Consider the following 20202-nt stretch of genomic DNA (forward strand, 5'->3'; position numbering starts at 1 on the left):
TTTCCCACTGTAGCCCTGTACTCAGCCTCATCTCCCTTGCTGATGCATCCAACGATGGTAGAGTCATCAGAAAACTTCTGAAGATGGCAAGACTCTGTGGTGTAGTTGAAGTCTGAGGTATAGATGATGAAGACAAAGGGAGACAGGACAGTCCCCTGTGGAGCCCCAGTGTTGCTGACCACTCTGTCTGACGCACAGTATTGCAAGCACACATACTGTGGTCTGCCAGTATTTATCAGTCTAACTTGGGATTAACCTCACTGTAACAGTGTGATACCAGATCAAAGCTTGGCAACTCAAGTAATCTCATCTGTAATGTTGTCCTAAACCCATTGATGGATTCTGTATATCTTTTTACAGGTTAAAAATGAGAAGAAATTTGTCTCCAGGAAGCTCAAACATGGCACACCAGTTTTGTTGACTCTGTCTAGATATTTAATAAGTGGAGCAAGGGATTCAATCGACCATCCTTCCTACTCACACTGTGGGGAGGGATTAACTTGGTCATTTGACCAACTGGCAAGCCTGTCATTTTACACAGGAGAAAGGCCATTCACTTGCTCAGAAAGTGGGAATGGATTCACTCAGTTATCTCAATTGGAAGGTACAAGTTCACACTGGGCAAGGCCATTCATCTGTTCTGTGTGTGAGAAAGGATTCAGTTGGTCTTCCCAACTGTGGACACACCAGTCAGTTCACACCACACTGGGCAGAGGCTGGTCATCTGCTGAATTTCTGGGAAAGGATTCACTCAGTCATTTGACCTAATGGCTCACCAGCGAGTTCACACCAGGGAGCGGCCGTTCACCTGCTCAGTCTGTGATAAGAGATTCACTCACTCTTCCACCCTATGGAAACACCAGCGCGTTCATACTGGGGAGAAGCCATACATCTGCTCAGTCTGTGGGAAGAGATTCACTGAGTCATCCACCCTACTGGTACATCAGCGAGTTCATACTGGGGAGAAGCCGTTCACCTGCTCTGTCTGTGGGAAGGGATTTACTCGGTTATCCCACCTACAGAGTCACGAGCGAGTTCACACTGGGGAGAGGCCTTTCACCTGCTCAAAATGTGGAAAAGGATTCACTGATCCATCCAACCTACAGAGACATCAACGAGTTCACACTGGGGAGAAGCCATTCACCTGCTCAGAATGTGGGAAAGAATTCACTGAGTTATCCAACCTGCAGAGTCACCAGCGAGTTCACACTGGGGAGAAGCCGTTCACCTGCTCAGAGTGTGGGAAAGGATTCACTGATTCATCCACCCTACAGAGTCATCAGCGAGTTCACACTGGAGAGAAGCCGTTCACCTGCTCAGAATGTGGGAAAGGGTTCACTCATTTATCCAACCTACGGAGACACCAGAGAGTTCACACTGGGGAGAAGCCATTCACCTGCTCAGAATGTGGGAAAGGATTCAGTGAGTCATCCACCCTATTGGTACATCAGCGAGTTCACACTGGGGAGAAGCTGTTCACCTGCTCAGAATGTGGGAAAGGATTTACTGCTTCATCTGCCCTGCATAGTCACCAGCGCGTTCACACTGGGCAGAAGCCTTTCACCTGCTCAGTCTGTGGGAAAGGATTCACTCGGTCATCCAACCTACAGAGTCATCAGCAAGTTCACACTGGAGAGAGGCCATTCACCTGCTCAGTCTGTGGGAAGAGATTCTCTCATTCATCCACCCTACAGAATCATCAGCGAGTTCACACTGGGGAGAAGCCATTCACCTGCTCAGTCTGTGGGAAGAGATTCACTCAGTCATCCCAAGTACAGAGTCATCTGCGAGTTCACACTGGGGAGAAGCCGTTCACCTGTTCAGAATGTGGGAAGGGATTTACTCAGTTATCCCAACTACTGAGTCATCAGCGAGTTCACACTGGGGAGAAGCCGTTCACCTGCTCAGTCTGTGGGAAGAGATTCACTGATCCATCCAACCTACAGAGTCATCAGCGAGTTCACACTGGGGAGAAGCCATTCACCTGTTCAGAATGTGGGAAGGGATTTGCACAGTCATCCCAACTACTGAGTCATCAGCGAGTTCATACTGATGAGAGACCATTCCCCTGCTCAGTCTGTGGAAAGAGATTCACACATTCATCCACCCTACAGAGACACCAGCGAGTTCACACTGGGGAGAAGCCATTCACCTGCTCAGTCTGTGGGAAGAGATTCACTCGGTCATCTGACCTACAGAGTCATCATCGAATTCACACTGGGAAGAAGCCGTTCACTTGCTCAGAATGTGGGAAGAGATTCACTCATTCATCCACCCTACAGAATCACCAGCGAGTTCACACTGGGGAGAGGGCATTCCCCTGCTCAGTATGTGGGAAGAGATTCACTCGCTCTTCCACCCTGCAGAGACATCAGCAAGTTCACAATGGGGAGTGGCCATTGTTATGAATCCCTAGGTTTCATTTGCTGTGGACTGTCATTTGAAGAGAGAGACAGAGATTAAGAAGGTGAATCAGTCTGACTTACAGCTTATTTACATCGCTCGCAGCTTGTTTAGTTTTAACCGATGACACAGACACTCAGAGTCAGAAGGAGGAAAAATGGAAGGATCAAAATCCAGGAACCAGCGGCCAAGGGTCTGATGCGCCATCAATAACTCTCGGAGACCTGAGGCGAGATATGGGCTTTTATTAGCTGAAAAATTGAACACTCTCAGCAGCAGAACAGCAAGAGATCAAGGAGCCGTGCCTCCAATCTCCTTTATACAGGGGTCTGTGGGAGGACATAGGAGCAGTCAGCAAGGGGGGGGGGGGGCGTGTCCAGTCAGGTATATGTAGTTCACCACAGGGTCGCTCTTTAGAACTTTCCTATGCCCACAATGGTAGGTTAATTATCAATTCACCATACTTCGAATGTGTGGTTGTGACCCTGTTTGATCCATATCAGTGGATCTGTTTTGAGGTATCCTGTGAAGACCACTGACGTCTTAACCCTTGCCTAGATGTGGTGTGGTAATTCATTTGAAGACAATACCCCTTGTGACAAGTCACTTTCGGTAATAATTCATATGTGGATTTGGAATGATGACAGATAAAGTATACAGCAACTGTCCTCTCATTTTACCACCATGGAACCTGTGGAATTTGACATAATTGCCTTCTCTTGATATTTACCCTGGATTACAAATATCTCTTATCATCTATTCTGTGGATGAACTGAACGTTCGCACTTTACCATCTCAAGACTCCAAGCCTTGTTTCCCCTGAGCTCAATAGTTTGTGAGTTATATTTACACACGTCTATACACATAACACTGTTAACTTCTGTTTATCTTGTTTAATTTGCAATTTTTTTAAGTAGATTCTATTAAAGATAGTGGTTTTAACATCAAAACCAGACTCCAGGTGTAGTCTATTGCTGCTGGCTCGTTTCTAAAGCATTAAGGTTCATAACAAATTTGGGGCCTGCGTCTGGGATAGGACCAAATTTGGGGTCTATTGATCGATTTATTATCGATTTGATTGGGGAAATCCCTTTTGATTTATTTGTGTGTGGAAATCAGCAGCAATGGATACTGATAAATTTCTGGAAATGCCAACCCCTGAGGCATTAGTAAAAGCCAAAATGAATGAATTGCTGACTGTTGCTACTGGGCTGAATCTTAAGGTGTAAGGGTGTGTGAAGGACCAGGGTAAGTGTAAAACTGGGAGAGCAGGTAACGTTAAAAAAAAATACATGAGTTTTTTTTTAATATAATCTAGGCATCCACTCCCTTTTGCAGAGACTGGGATCCCTGGTTCAATCGGTAATGATGTTGTGCATTTCAATGTTCACCTCTCAGTCCTCAATTCTCTAAATGAAAGGGTTATCGCATTTGATCTTTCTTCATATGATGACCCCACCGCTCCAGGGATCAGTCTGGTGAATCTTCATTGCACTCTCTATAACAAACATTCTCTAACCTCTTTGTTAATCCTCTGTGGAATTAATTTCCATTTTCTGCAGCCCCGTGTTGCCTCAACCACTCACCCTGCACCCCGTCACTATTTCCACCTTCCCACCTCCTCCCTCGCATATATCCAACTCTCACTCCACATCTCTTGCCCCATCCGTACCCCTCACCTCTTTTTTCTGACTATTTCTGTCCACTCTCAGTCCAGAAGGAAGGTCTCAGCCTGAAATGTTAACGGTTAATTTCTCTCCACAGATGCTGCCCGACCCACTGAGTTCCTCCGACAGTTCGTTCTTTGGTCTATATAACCCTGTTAGTATGGGGAGTGGGATTCCAAGTACAATCTCAACAAAACACGCATAATTGTCACGTTTCCCGAATCATTGGCCCCACTTGCATGTCAAAAGTTTGCCGGTGTTTGCCCCCATGTGTGAATCCCTCTGCTCGCCACCACCGTGTGCTCAGACGGTTCCACAGATTTCCACCGGGACAAACATCCTGTCCGCCCCTCTCACACTATCTTTTTCCTATCAATAAAATCCCTCCTCTCCCTCCCCGCGGAACCGGCATCAAACCGACGGGCCGAACGGTCTCCTCTTACTTCGAGGCGATACATCAGACTCCGGCCGCAGGAGACGCTTCACAAACGCCCCAACTTCCCTCGGAGGGAAATTAAAATAAATCAGAAAGCGGACATTTACTCTGCTGTGATGGGGAGTTCGAGGTTGGAGTGGGGGTAACACCCTCTCGGCTTGTCCGCCTCTGCGACGGGTGGTAATGAGTGATTGACATCGTTTTGCACCAATGGGAATAGCGCAGCTCCTGAATTCTCTGCTGACAGCGGTGAGGAAGGGAGTGGTCACGTGATTATTAGCCCCGCTGTTAAACTGATAAAGCCCGAGCTCACCAGCACGCGGACGACACCGCGCACGTGAGGGCAGATCACGGTGTCAGGAGCGGGGGGGGGGGGGTCGTCGTGACGTCACCTGTGGTGGTGCGCTCACATTTAAAAGCACCTTATTGGGCGTTCCTTATGATTTCGGAGGGACAACAACATTAATCACGGGTTTCATCACTCAATCCAGTGTTGTGAGATGTAAAGTCCCCTGTTATGTGTCCGGCTGTGCCGTGTTGTTGGTGGAGTGGGCAGCGTGGTGTTTGTCTCGATTCGGGTCACAACACCAGAATTGCCAGCGGGGTCCACACACAGTGTATTAGTCAACAGAAAACCTCTCGTCCTTGCAGTCTTTGTCTCCTGGTGAACTCAACACCCTGACAGTGTGGACCATAGGTATCCTTCTTCACCCACCCCGTTTTTATTCACTTTATGAACATACAATCATTCCGTGCACGGTATATAATCTGTTGTTACTGTTGTGTTGTTGTGTTGCTCTGGAGCCGGAGTAATAATTATTTCGACCTCATTTACACGTGTCTGCTGAAAATGGAATTAAGCAACTCTGAATCTTGAATAAACATTTCAGCAGCTGAGCGTCACATTTCTGTCTCTCAGCGTTATTGCGGCAGAGCGCCAGCTGGTGACAATGGAGTCCACAAATCAGGCGGTCCTGTTCTTGCGGCAAATTTCCACCAAGTGGCAGTGTTGTCCACAAAAGGGGGAGGTTTACAGCGATAAGGAGGGGTGTCGGGGTCTGGAAGCCAACTGCAAGTCGATGAAGTGCCAGACCTGCCGATAACCTCTCTCCTCATCACGAGTCATGGTCCCAAACTGTCCTTCCATATGAGGCAACTTTTAAACATCGTGCTTGTTGGGGTCATCCACTGTTTCCAGTTTTCCAGGTGTGGCCTCCTCGACATTAGTGACACCCGATGTAGTCTCTGCATTCTGCACTGTGTCCCGCTGAGATTCTGCAGATGTTGGAGATGCAGGGTCACAGACACAAACTGTTGGAGGAAGTCAGGAGGTCTGGTAGCTTCTATAGAGGGGATAAAGCAAAACAGAGATTTCCTGCCCAGACCCTTCATCAGGACTGGAAGTGGGAGAAGCCGGAATAAGATGGTGCGGGGAGTGGAAGGAGTCCAAGCTGGTAGGTGATAGGTGAAGCCAGATAAGAGTGAAGGTGAGTGGGTGGGGGAGGTGGGAGATGAAGTCAGATGCTGTGAGCTGGTAGGAGGAAAATGCAAAGGACTGAACAAAAGGAATCTGATAGGATAGGAGAGTGGATAATGGGGGGAAAAAAGTAAAAGCGGAACGAGAGGGAGACAATCCGCAGTGGGGAAGAGTGGACACAGGATGGAGGAGACGGGCGTGTGGGTTGATGAAAAAAAAAGGTAGAGTTAGAAGTTAAAGATATCATGTCATTGAGGTGTAAACTACCCGGATGTAATATGAGGTGTTGCTCCTCCAACCTGAGAGTGCACCCACCGTGTCAGTTAAACAATGAACCGGAAGTGAGAGTGGATTAATAATTTCCCTCTGGGATCCCTATTAAATCAATCCTCTCTCACCTTAAACCAGTGCCCACTGGTTGTTGATTCCACAAAAGTGGGGAAAAGGACTGCGCATATACCCCATTTCTGTACACTCATGGTTTGGGACACCTGCATAAGGTCACCTCAATCTCCGGCACTTCCAGGTGTGAAATCCCAACCTGTCCAACCTCGAGTACCGGCACCATTCTCGTAAATCTCCCCTGCACTCATTCCAGTTTGACGTCCTCTCTCCTGTAGCAGAATGACTAAACAGGAGGAAATCTGCAGATGCTGGAAATTCAAACAACACACATAAAATGCTGGTGGAACGCAGCAGGCCAGGCAACATCTACAGGGAGAAGCACTGTCAGTGACGAAGGGTCTCGGCCCGAAAAGTCGACAGTGCTTCTCCCATTACATGCTGCCTGGCCTGCTGTGTTCCACCAGCATTTTGTGCAGAATGACCAAAACTGAATACAATAATCCAGGCGTGAATACCCTAATCCTAATGAAACCTCACTGGCCTCTTCTTCAGACCATGAGCCATGAGATACCAGACAGAGGCCGCTCAGCCAATCGAGTCTGCTCCGCCATTCCTTCGTGTCCAATTGATTACCTCTCTCAACCCCATTCTCCTGCCTTCTCCCCATAATCTTTGAACATCCATTTAAAATGCACTCAATGACTTGACCGCTACTCCGTTCATGGGAATGAATTCTAAAGATTAAATTTCCTCCTCATCTCTGCTGTCAGTGGATGCCTATAAATTGAGGGCCGTGTCCTCTGGTCCCAGATTCACACAGTACAGGGTGCATCTTCTTCACAGCCACTCTGTCGATGCCTTTCAATATTTAATTGTCTTCAATGAGATCCCCTCTCTTTCTTCCAGACCAGCGAGTACAGGGTCAAAGCCGTCTAATGCTCCTCATACTTAACCATTTCATTCCCGGAATCACCCTCGTGAAACTTCTCCGGACCAGCTCCAACACGAGAGTAGCATTTTCTAAGATAACAGGTCGGAAACAACTCACAATACACCGAGCGATCTGACCAATGCGTTTTAAAGCTAGTGTCACATCCTTGCTCTTATATGCTAACATTACTGTTGCCATCCTTAATCAACACAATCTGCAAGCAAAACAACAGGGACTCCTGCTCAAGGACTCCCAAGTACCTATGCTCTTCTGATTTTTGAATTTTCTCCCATTTTTTTTCTACGCCCCTATTCCTTCTACAAATTGTACATGACCGTTCCCTTGCATACACCGTGTTACATCCGCCACTTCGTTGCCTGTTCTCCAAACCTATCGAAGTCTTTCTGCAGACTCCCACTTCTCTCGAAACTACCTGCCCCGTACGTATCCTTGTATCAACTGCAAAGTTCGTCACCAAGGTATCAATTCCGTTATCCATATCATTCAGATTTAACACGAAAAGATGCGGTCTCAATACTGACCCCTACAGAACACCATGAGATACCGACAGCAAAACAGAAATGCCCATATTATTCTGACGCTTTCTCCCTTGTCAGTCAGCCAATCTTCGATCCAAACACGTATCTTTCCTGTAATTCCATGAGCTGTCATCTTGTTAAGCAGCCTCACATGCAGCAACTTGGAAACATAGAAACATGAAAATCTTGCAGAACAGTATAGGCCCTTCGTCCCACAAAGCTGTGCCAAACCTTTGAAATACCTAAGCTTACTCATAGCCCTCTATTTTTCTGAGCTCCATATACCTATCCAGGAGTCTTTTAAAAGACCCTCTCATTTCGGCCTCCACCACCACCTCCGGCAGACCATTCCACACACTCACCACTCTCTGCGTAAAAATCTTACCCCTGACATCTCCTCTGTACCTACCTCCAAGCACATTTAAACTGTGCCCTCTCGTGTAGTCATTTCAGCCCTGGGGAAAAGCCTCTGACAAACCCCATGATCGATGCCTCTCATCATCTTGTACACCTCTATCAGGTCATCTCTCATCCACCGTCACTCCAAGGAGAAAGGGCCGAGTTCATTCAACTTCTTCTCATAAGGAATTCTCCTCAATCCAGGCAACATCGTTGTAAATCGCCTCAGCAACATTTCTATGGCTTCCACGTCCTTCCTGTAGTGAGGCGACCAGGACTGCGCACTATATTCCAAAATGCGTCTGATCAGGGTCCTATATAGCTGCAACAGTAAGTCACGACTTTTAAACTCAGTCCAATGGTGGATGAAGGCCAATGCGCCGTACGACTTCTTAACCACGGAGTCAACTTGTGTTGCAGCTTTGAGTGTCCTATGGACTGGAACCCCAAGATCCCTTTGATTCTGCACATTGTCAAGAGTCTTACCATTAATGCTGTATTCTGCCAAAATGAACAACCTCACACTTATCTAGGTTGAACTCCATCTGCCACTTCTCAGCCCAGTTTTGCATCCTGTCAATGTCCCACTGTAACCTCTATCATCCTTCCACACGATCCACAGCACCCACAACATTTGTGTCATTAGCAAAATTAATAAACCATCCCTCCACTTCCTCATTCAGGTCAATTATAAAAATCACAAAGAGTAGGGGTCCCAGAACCGATCCCTGAGGCACCCCACTGGTCACCGACCTCCATGCAGAATATGACCCGTCTACAACCACTCTTTGCATTCTGTGGCAAGCCAGTTCTGGATCCACAAAGCAACGTCCTCTTGGATCCCATGTCTCCTTGCTCTCTGAACCAGCCTTGCATGGGGTACCTTGTTAAAGATCATCTGAAAATCCAAGCAAACAACATCCACTGCCTCTGCTTTATCTATCTTGCCTGTTATTTCCTCAAAATATTCCAAGAGATTTGTCAGACACTATTTCCTGTAAAGGAATCCTGCTGACTTTATCCTACTTCATCATCCTCCCCAATTACAGTACCCAAAAAACTCACCCTTAATACACCCGGACATATTCCTGACCACTGAGCTCAGACTAACTGTCCTGTCATCTCACTGGACAACATTTTTTTAAAGTGTTGCTTCCTCAGAATTGTTTTGTTTTTGATAGACTTCTTGACGATTAACACAAATATAATTTCAGACTACTTGTATCAGGTAGGAATTTGGAAAAACGACAAATTTACTTTTATTGAACATATTATATTTAATTGCATAATGGTGCTGATGCTTTGCAATAGTGCAACTAAGTTAAAATATTTTGGTAATGGTTTTCATTTGTACTCAGTATCCGAGGCTTTTCGCTTCAGTGTCCAACAATAATTCGCAGCGTTGCTGGATTCAGAGGAAACTGCGTGAATAGATGAAGAGTCGGTCATCTTTGGTCCGAATTCCGTTTGGACCGTCGGGGTCACCAATGTAGCGATGTACTACATACAGAGCGAGAGACACCGACACGCATTCGGTAAGTCATTTTGAGACTAGTTTATTCAAACCTCGCGGCGCTGGCATTTAATCCTCAGCGCCCGCCCTCTCCGGGCGGAAATGACGTCAGAGCTGCATTACTAAAGTCTCTCCAGAATGATATCACAAAAAGCACACGACAAAACAGACTACACCAGAAAATCTACATAATGTTTGGTAATCCCCAATTCCAGAGTCCAGAGAGGCAACTGCGTATTAATATCGCGCTACCTTCTTAGCGCGTTTCCCGGACTGGAGAACCAAACCCACCAGACAAAACAAGACGACCCAGACACATCAAGAGACCAACGCTACCACCCAACAAACCAAAAACTAAAGCTACAAGACCTACCCAAAACCACATAGTTACACATAGTTATATCTAATGTATAGTTACAACAGTGTAGACAACATCAAATTGATTAAAAAAAACAGACCATGGGTACAATAAAAATAGTCCAAAGATGTTAGCAGACTATAAGTTGAAAAGAAACCACCACACAGTTTCCACAAGTCCTCAGGGTCCCGATAGACTCATCATCCTACGCAGTCGACAGAAGGCATTCCCGTGAACTGGAAGGCCCGGCATTCCCGTGAACGTTCTCCGGACCCGCTCCAATACGAGCACATCTGTTTTCGCAGGTTGTAAACTGTTCACAATTCACCAAGAGCGATCTGACCAATGCGTTTTAAAGCTACAGTGTCACGCCCTTTTTCTTATATGCTAACATTACAGTTGTCATCCTTCATCGATTCAATCTGCAAGCAAACCTTTAAGGACTCCCAAGTACTTATGCACCTCTCATTTTTGAAATTTCTCACATTTATTTATTTTTTCTCTACGCCCTTATTCCTTCCACAATTGTACATGACCGTACATTTGCATACACTGTACATTTCCGTACATTTCATCCACGACTTCGTTGTCCGTTCTCCAAACCTATCGAAGACCTTTTACAGACTGCAGCTTTGCTCTAAACTATCTGTCTCTTATCAGTATCAACTGCAACGTTCTGTGGATGCTGGGAATCCAAGCAACATATACACAAAATGCTGGAGGACCCTAGGAAGCCAGGCAGCATATATGGGAAATAGTAAACAGTCGACGTTCCGGGCCGAGACCCTTCATCAGTACTGGGGGAAAATAAGATGAGACGTCAGACGAAGAAGTGCGGGGTGAAAAGGGTAGATTAAGTGGTCGGTGATAGGTGAAACTGCGAGAGGGGGAGTTGTGAAGGTGGAAAAAAACTTCTTAGGATTTTATTTCCTTAACGATCCTCGAAAAATCATTGCTAATGCCTCCACATCTCTTCAGCCACCTCCTTCAGATCTCTGGGGTGTATACCATATGGTATAGGTGACCTGTTTACCTTCAGACCATATCAGTTTCCAAGAACCTTCTCCCGAGTAATGTAACGTTACACATTCTGACCACTGACATCTGGTACTTCCGTATTCCTGCCGGTGTCTTCGAGAGATGAGTGATGTACAAGACTTATTCAGTTCATCTGGCATGACCTTGCACTCCGAGCCCATTACTACCTCTCCATCATAATTTTTCAGTGGTTCGACATCCGCTTCTGCCTTTCTTTTATACTATAATTACCTGAAGAAACATTTGGTATCCTCTTTAATATTACCGGCTAGCTCACTGAAGTGTTCCATCTTTTCCTTCTTAACTATTTTAGTTGCATTCTGTTGGTTTTTAAAATCTTCTCAATCCTTCAACATACTAGTGATTTTTGCTCTATGCCCTCTCTTTGGTTTTTCTTAACAGCCACGGTTTTGTCACCTTAGCTTTAGAATACTACTTCCTCTTTGTGATGCATTGAGATTTGAGGGGCGAGGAACATCTCAGACAGAACTGCAGTCAGCTCGACTTCTTCAGTCTGCAGGAAATTCAAGCGGAACCTTTCACCCACAGAGTGGTGACTGTTTGGAACTCATTCACAGGGACAGTGAGAGGTGAACAACAGGGGAGGATTTGAAAGATCTGCTGTGGAACAGAATCACTGGCAAGGTCCAGCCGGCCTGAGTTGACTCTCTGCTGTACACTAGGTGTGTTATAAATTCACTAAGTACCGGAGACAGTGTTTAATATAGAGTTGATTTATTTGTCACAGGTCTAGTCCCATTAAAGGTGACTATGCAGCAGAAGAAACTCCTCCCATGCCTGGTGAGCAGCAGCAATAATTGCAGAGTTCAGCACCGACACTCACTCTCGAATTTGCATTCAGCAACGCTGATGAATAAATATTCAGCATGCAGCTGATTGAAACGTTCTCCAAGAGTGAACCGGTAGTGTGTGGTAAGTGTAACACGCAGTAAGGTTTCACTGCTAAAGTAACGGCCTCTCTGTAATGTTTCGCTGCTGAGGTAATGGTTTCTCTGTAGCAGCAATGTTTAGGGTAAGACTAGAGGAAATAGGGTTTTCGAGTGTGGGGCTATGCAATGACAGAAATATTCTTTCTTGTGAGCCTGGAAGAGAGATTTTCACGGTTTTTTGCTGGCGAGAGATGAGAAGACGTGAATGGAGAGAGCGGGCCCTTTTTCCTTTTTTTTCAGTTTCTTTACTAACCCTAGAGTCAAAATAAGTATTATAGAGCTCAATCGTTTAATTGCGTATTGTGTATCGTTTGTTACTTCGGGGTACTGATCTGCAACATGGGACACATCACACAGCATTCACCCAAATGAGAGTTCCTAAGTTTGCTCGGGCTGGGGGGGGGGTGGGCTATCACCCCGTATATTAAACTGCCAGCTGAAGCGAACGTTACGTAAGGTTAGATGAATGAGTGAATAGCTTCCCTCATTCACAGCTGATGAACAACCTCTCCACAGTGTGTACTGAATGATGCACTTTTGGTTGATTTGGCTGTGAAAATCTCCTGATAAAGTCTGCACAGGTGATTAGTCTCTACCCAGTGTGAACTCGCTGGTGTCTCTGTAGTTGAAATGACCAAGTGAATCCCTTCCCACACATTGAAGCCAGAATCATTCTTCTCCGTCGAGTCTACGCCGTAGGCATTACGTAGCCGCGTACCCGACGCTGCACCCTCGGCTGTACTGTATGCCGTAGCCTAATGCGCACATACCTAAAAATGCAACTACGCATCACAGCGACGCAGACGACAAGAACTGTGATTGGTCCACTTAGCAGCAGCCAGTTTCCTTTTCTTTTTCAATCTTTTTATTAAGTTTCAAATTTAATAAGCATAGCAATTATATAACGATACAAAAAGATCGGGATTACATTAGTAACGGTTGACACGTAAAAGCACAGATTTCAAATGACAAATATAGTTTAACCTCCTAATCTCATAGCAACTAACCATGAAAGAGATATTATATAAGGAGAAAAAAAATCGTAAACTAGAAAAAAACACTAAATTTAAAAAAAAGACAGAATTGGGCTGTCATATTACAACGGCTGAAATTATTTGGCGTTAACTCCGCTCGTCTATACAAGAACAAAAACTTATTGCACAAAATTCGGAAGGGTCAACTTACATCATATGAAAATATTGAATAAATGGCCTCAAAGTCTCTTCAGATTCAACCGAAGGTCCCACAGTACCACTCCTAATTTTTTCCAAGTTTAGACATGTTATGGTTTGGGAAAACCATTCAAATGTAGTAGGGAGATTGGAATCCTTCCATTTAAGTAAAGTAGATCTGCTGGCCGTTAATGTAACAAATGCAATTAGACGACAAGCTGACGAGGATAAATGACTAGAGTCCATCACCGGTCGTCCAAAAATTGCGGTAGTAGGATGTGGTTGTAAATCAATACGCAGAACTACTGAGATAATATCTCAAAATATCCTTCCAATATTTTTTTAGAAGAGGACAAGACCAGAACATATGTGTCAAGGAAGCTACCTCGGAATTACATCCATCAGAAACAGGATTTAATGGCAGTAAAAACATGCTAACTTATCCTTGGACATATGAGCCCTTTGAACCACCTTAAATTGCATGAAGGCATGTCTGACACACACTGAAGAGGTATTTTCTAGTTCAAGGTGCCATGGCCACCAGGTAGCGAGTGGTGCAGGTGGAGATGCCGCATTTGCCCCGGGACAGGATCACGATTGCCACTAAATTCACTGGGGGAGCAGCAATAAAAAAAAGAGTTAATAGCCGTTTCCTCGCTCTCTATGTCGCAGGGCAGAAATAAGCGGGTAACTGAGAACAGTGAAACTTTGCAGGTAACTCGTTTCTGGAGGATTCAGAGTCGCAGAGCGGGAGACCCGAATGTCTCAGTCGAGTACAATCTGCGCGATCGGGTCCGATATTCGGTTCAGGGAGAGGAGTAGTGTTTCAAAGTGTTTAATAGCTGATCACCGAGGGCGGTTTGGAGAAATCAATATGGATCTCCCACCATCGCGGTTTCGACTGAGATGCAAACCCTGGACGCCTTAGCAACGTTGTCACGATGGAGATCGTTGTGTTCTCGTCACCTGTGTTACGTCAGTCTCCCCATACCGCGAGGCCGCGCTCCCTCCCTCCTCTGCCAAATCACAAATATCAAAGCAAAGGTGTTTCACCCGTTCGCATGACTTAGTCTTATTTCCCTCGGCATCAATAAAGTTTGTCTGTCGGTCCGCTCCTCGACTCTGAATTGACAAGCGTCCACAGGGGCCCAGCATTGCTTTTCTCTTCTAAACTCTCCACCTACTCTCGGCCACTGTTTCCTGTACGCAATGCAAGGCATACAACCTGAAAACTTCAATTCTCACTTCAAAATATTTGCCACTTCTAGGGGTTTCTCCGAATGACCGCAGTATTATTCTAAATGCTTCGACGCGTATGGTTCCAGAGCGGAGTTTCGCATATCCTTAACCCGACTGACCTCTAAAGGAAACCCCTCTTCACTTCATGAATGATAAGGCGCGGAAAAAAACAAATCAGGTTGACTAAAATGCAGGCAGACACTTATTCTAATGTTAGAACCTCCTCACGATGATAGGGAGTCAAACTCACAAGTGATTTCTACCGTTCTCCCCGAATCACAGCGGTGATCCGCTTCCCGCATTCCCATCAACTCTCAGCAAATCCTCAGAATACAGCGCAATCCGCTCCAATTGGAATTAAAGCGAGTTTCACTTTAATGCGGAGAAAAGCAAGTCGGCCGGAAAGGTGCCGAGTGCGCAGGATTGTCGGAGTTAACTTCGACAGCGGCTTTACGCTGACAAATGAAAGTTCCCTTCAAGGAATCCATTTCCCAGATCTTCCACTCCGCATCCATTGCAACGGCCAGATGGATTTTATCTGAGGGCACAGATTAAATACCAAGGGAATTTCTGAACAAGCACTGAGTTTCTTTACAATGTCTGCACCGCACTCACTGATACACCGGCCTCACCACTCGGTCACTAACTGAAGGAGTTCAAAGAGCGCGCACATGGAACTGCAAACTCGGTTCTATGATTGTTATTGTTGATTTTGGCCATTTCGAGGATCCACTGACTTTGTCACCATAGACCAATGTTGTACGGTCAATGGGCTGTTCTGTTACACTCTGAGAATTGTCTCGGTTATAGATTTTGCAGTAGAAATATAGAATAAGGTATAAGATATTTGTACGTCCCTGTAACACAGTGAAGAACCTAAAACTAATATCATATTCAGACTTACACAGATACTGAATGCACATAAACGTTTAATCAAATTTACTGCAACACGCTCAAAATGCTGGAGGAACTCAACAGGTTAGGCAGCATCTATTGAAATGATTAACCTGTCGACCTTTCTGGTCATGAACTTACTTCAAAGTAATTAACACTTCGTCGCACCTCACCTCCATCAACAGAAGCGAGATTTCCCGCAGGCAAACCACTTTCTTTCCGATCCCCTTTCACGTCCGATATGTCGATCCGTGGCTTCCTCTCGTGCCACAATGAGGCTACTCTCAGGCCGGATGTGCTACACCTCAAATTCCGTCCAGGTAGCCTGCAATCTCATGGCAAGAACATCCGTTGAGTTCATCACCCAGACTGTTATTTCGCCAATCTGGCAACACCCATTCCCTTCTAGCTTGTCCTTCCCTCTCCCCAAGAGGTTCTTATTCTGCTATCTTCCTCGTTCATTTCTATCCCCTGATGAAGGGTCTTGGCCCGAAGCGTCGTCTGTTTGTTCATTTCCATATATGCTGCCTGACCTGCGGAGATGCCCCAGGCATTTTGCATGTGAATACAATTGATATGCATGCAGTATTTCGTGTCGCAAACCAGCAGCCACCAATACTCGCACTGGTATGAAGCAAAGTAATTCAACCGCTGTACACATGACCCTCGAATTTGTGTATATGTTTAAACCGACATAGCATCTACATTCATTACATTTGTAACAACAATTGTTTGGTAGTTGCGCTAAATTGCTAGCGTTGTTGATAGTGTTGTAGACAATGGCATTTGCCTATTTGACACTTCCATTGTAAACACAACACAACATTGTTTATTCTGTTTTTATGTTCCTAATATGCCACCTCGGTTTACTTACGTATTGAATGGCCTGAACAGAATGGCTCACGAGAAGAGCCCTTCAATCAATGTGTGGTCGCTTGCGGGATTAAATTTGTCATTTTGTCAGCTAGCCAGCGAAGGGCAGACAGGGGTCAACATTGAGGTACGAGGTTACCTTCCATGGGTGAGTATGGCTGGGATATTCACAAAGTGTGACGGCGTTCTCGGGAGCGTTGATGTGGACACGAAGAAAGAAATGGAAGTCCGAACATCAATGAAGGTATGGAAGCAGATTTACAATGGGACATCCAATACGTTCTGCACAGATGCCGTCACCGACGGGAAAAGTCATGATGCAATAATATATAATAGCAGTCTGATTTTCTGCTCCCCATGAGTGATGGACGTGATTGTTGTGGAGCCGCTGCACAAGTGTTTCACCAGGAAATTGCCGAACATGGAACTTCTCCGATATCAGCGGAGAATCTGTCATTCTCTCCTTGAAGCGGAGGGCCAGGGGGTGTTACACAGAGAAGCTAAACAAGTATTAGCGACATACAGAGGCTTGCAAACATTTGGAGCACCACTGGTCAAAATTTATGTTACTGTGAATATTTAAGTGAAGAAAAGTTGAAATGATCTCCAGAAGTCATAAAGTTAAAGATAAAACTTTTTTTTCAACATTTTAAGCAAGTTTAGTATATTATTTTTGTTTTGTACAATTTTACAGTGAAAAGTAGGAAAGGAGCACCATTCAAAAGTTTGGGCACAGCAAGAGATTTGAGCTCTGAGATAACTTTGACCGCTGTCTCAGACCTTAATTAGCTTATTAGGGCTATGCCCTGCCGACCCAGCCTACTGCACTTTCAGGGTTCACAATGATGTCTCCACTACATTGGAAAATAAAACACAACATCGTCGGCATAACATAAATGAGGAGAACGGAAGCTCATCTTCCAACTAGACACCTCACAACGACAGAGAACACACTGCTGTTTTTTTTCTTATTCCGGCTCTTATCTTTCATTGTTTGTCCGATGTTGCCCATGACACCTTCCTGCCCCGATACCATATAATCCTAAATAACGGCCTATATTTCGCATAAAGTTCCATGGTCTAATTGATCTTTCACCGCCCTGTCATCTCCATGTTGAAAATTAGCACACTTGCACCCTTGACTCAATCATGTGGGTTAGGGTTAACGGGGATTCACTTTCTACAGACTCTGCTACTTTGGAGGTGTTCTAACCATTTTTTCTCTTTCACACCTTGGAATGACATCGTAGCGATACACACTTTGTGGAAAAATAATATGGTCTACATTGTCAAATCCCTGAGGCCAAAACAGGCCGAACTATGGAAGTGGGTAAAGTGGAGGCATTGGTTGATGTGCAAACACGAGGAAATCTGCAGCTGCTGGAAATTCAAACAACCACACACACAAAATGCTGGAGGAACCCAGCAGGCCAGGCAGCATCTCGAGTGAGAAGCGCTGCCGACGTTTCCCGCCGAGACCCTGTTTGACGTGGTGTAATGACAGGTGAATCACATTCAAAAAATCGCGAGAGTTCCTCGAGGATGAAATGCACATTATGGAAAGCGACTGTGTTATAAAAGAATGGTAAATACCTGTGTGTGCGCCCAGTAAGTTTGAACCCGCCACAAAGAGTCAACGCATGGGAAAGGTAATACTGCGGGAAAATAATCCACGCTGGCTGGGCGCTCCTCGTCATCCTGATACAACCTTCAAGATCCCAGTTTTGGGTCATTCACTTCCGCGATGGCTGGACTCCACAGAGTTGTCTCTGCGTGTACTCCTGAAAACCTCTATTCCTATCTTTCCCTTATCACATTAATCTAATAGCTTTCAATTTCGTTGACTCAAACTTTATGGCCCTTTCCCCTTACATGTGAACTTGGTAACTGATTTTGTCCTTCCCAACTCAGACTGGTTCAAGCCAAACACTCGGCGCAGACCACCAAGTCACAGGCTGTTCCTTCTCATCTGAAAATGGTTTGCTTTCGATAATTAAAAACAAAACAACTCATTGTGTCCACCTGTAGTTGTTTTGATGAAGCCATTCCTGAGAACGGACCTCCATTCCTGCGATCACATGGCAAGAACAAATGCATCTTCTTTGCCTATTTCGATTGCCATTGCCTCGTTTCTGTCAATTGATTTGCAGATTATGGTTTTCTGAACAACATATATGTTCGTCTGTCGATATGCGTCTCTGCACATCTACCTATCAATCCATCTATCTCTCTAACTATCTGGCCGACTGACGCTGTGCCTGTCCTCTGCCTGCCTGTTTCTCTGTCTGTCTGTCTGTGTAACCATATATCGTTCATCTACTTCTTCCCAGATATTGTGACTTTGATCAAGCGCACTTCACAAGAGTGCGGACAACGAGAAGCCGTTTTGAATATTTGAATACTTCTTTTCTCGATCTTACCGGATTGATATCCACTAGGTAGATACGCTGTGACATGGGAGTGATGCCAGTTCATCATTCAATTGACACTCAAGGGTATTTACAAGGGCCAACTGAATTCCATGATCCAGTAGACAGCGAGTCGGCAGAGTGCAATCACTCACTTGCTGTCCCAGTTTTAACTGTATTGATGATATATGGTTTGTTGGACATGGAGTACAACAATGAAGTGAAGATTCACCTGAACTGGCTGAGAAAATGAAGCACAATGAGTGGACAATCAGCTCAAATGAAAATACAAGTTCTCAGCCCTAATGTGGTGTCTGGACATACAACGTGATAATGTAAAAAAAATGAATGCCGTTCTCCCTTATCAGACTGCCTATTATTGCTGTCATGTTTATTCATGAAAAGTCCCTGCATGAAGTCCTCGTACTGAGCGCTCAGGGCTCAATCGAAAGAGTTGCATTTTTCGTATTACTGATTGAGATTTCACCAATGGGTTGTGTTTGTATCGTTTTGTTAATTTTGAGTCTGAGTCTGAGCTAATTCCAGACTTTACTCTGCATTTGAGTTCATCCTGATCCAAACCTCTCTTTTTACGTTCACAGGATCATACGGCTCCTGTGTCATCCAATCTCAAGATCGCTGTGTCGTTCGTCCCACAACCGATATAAAATTTGACCAGGAAGTGGAGGACTTTTAAGTGGAACCTTAACAAGAATCTACTAATGGCCACGAACGGAGCAATCTTGAATGGCTCCCCGAAAATCTTTTGAATTTTGGAGGAAAATAAAATGCCCATGAGAAAAACAGACTACTGCAAGTCGAATACGCTGCACAGTAAAATTATGAGGTCAAGATCTAATGTCACAGCTGAAACCATATGGTCGTAATTTTGCACGTTGCGACATCCCGTCTCCACTAGCTATGATTATCTTTGTTAATACACAAACACACACGAACATTCACACACACACACACACACACACACACACACACACACACACACACACACACACACACACACACACACACACACACACACACATACACACACACACACTCACACACACACACACACACACACACACACACACACACACACACACACATACACACACACACACACTCACACACACACACACTCACTCTGTAGTGGATATTTAATGCATTTTTAGTTTTTTTTAATTGTTGGACTTGAATTTTTTTTACACATTCACCAACAATATTATTCTAATCTTGACATCAAATGCACGTTTTTGTTTAATCGAATCCATAATCACGAGGACTTAACGCACAGACACGCTAAGATTCAGTTTTAATCGGATTAGATATACAATTTTTGTTGCTCTACCCCGATGCAACATCATGGGGAGCAAATAAATATCCCCGAGTCTAAAAATACGTTAGTGACCTTGTCAATCTGAAATGCAATATTTACATTATTAGCACCACATTTCAATTATAAATGTATTTTTTTAATGACGACGTACTTTATGGTACAGTCTATTGGAAGACAAAGCGATGTTTTGCAATCGTCTTCCCTAAATATTATTTCGGGATATT

General features: G+C 44.9%; 1 protein-coding gene across 1 annotated transcript; it reads left to right on the plus strand.

Moving 5' to 3' along the window:
* Positions 1-574: 574 nt before the first annotated feature.
* On the plus strand, positions 575-2549 carry LOC132388508 (gastrula zinc finger protein XlCGF8.2DB-like). Its single transcript, XM_059960879.1, has 3 exons — positions 575-604; positions 1050-1454; positions 1890-2549. Exons 1-3 carry the CDS (start codon positions 575-577, stop codon positions 2406-2408), a joined length of 954 nt encoding a protein of 317 aa, XP_059816862.1. The 3' UTR covers positions 2409-2549.
* Positions 2550-20202: the final 17653 nt, after the last annotated feature.

Source organism: Hypanus sabinus, unplaced genomic scaffold, assembly GCF_030144855.1.
Source record: "Hypanus sabinus isolate sHypSab1 unplaced genomic scaffold, sHypSab1.hap1 scaffold_337, whole genome shotgun sequence".
NCBI lineage: Eukaryota > Metazoa > Chordata > Chondrichthyes > Myliobatiformes > Dasyatidae > Hypanus > Hypanus sabinus.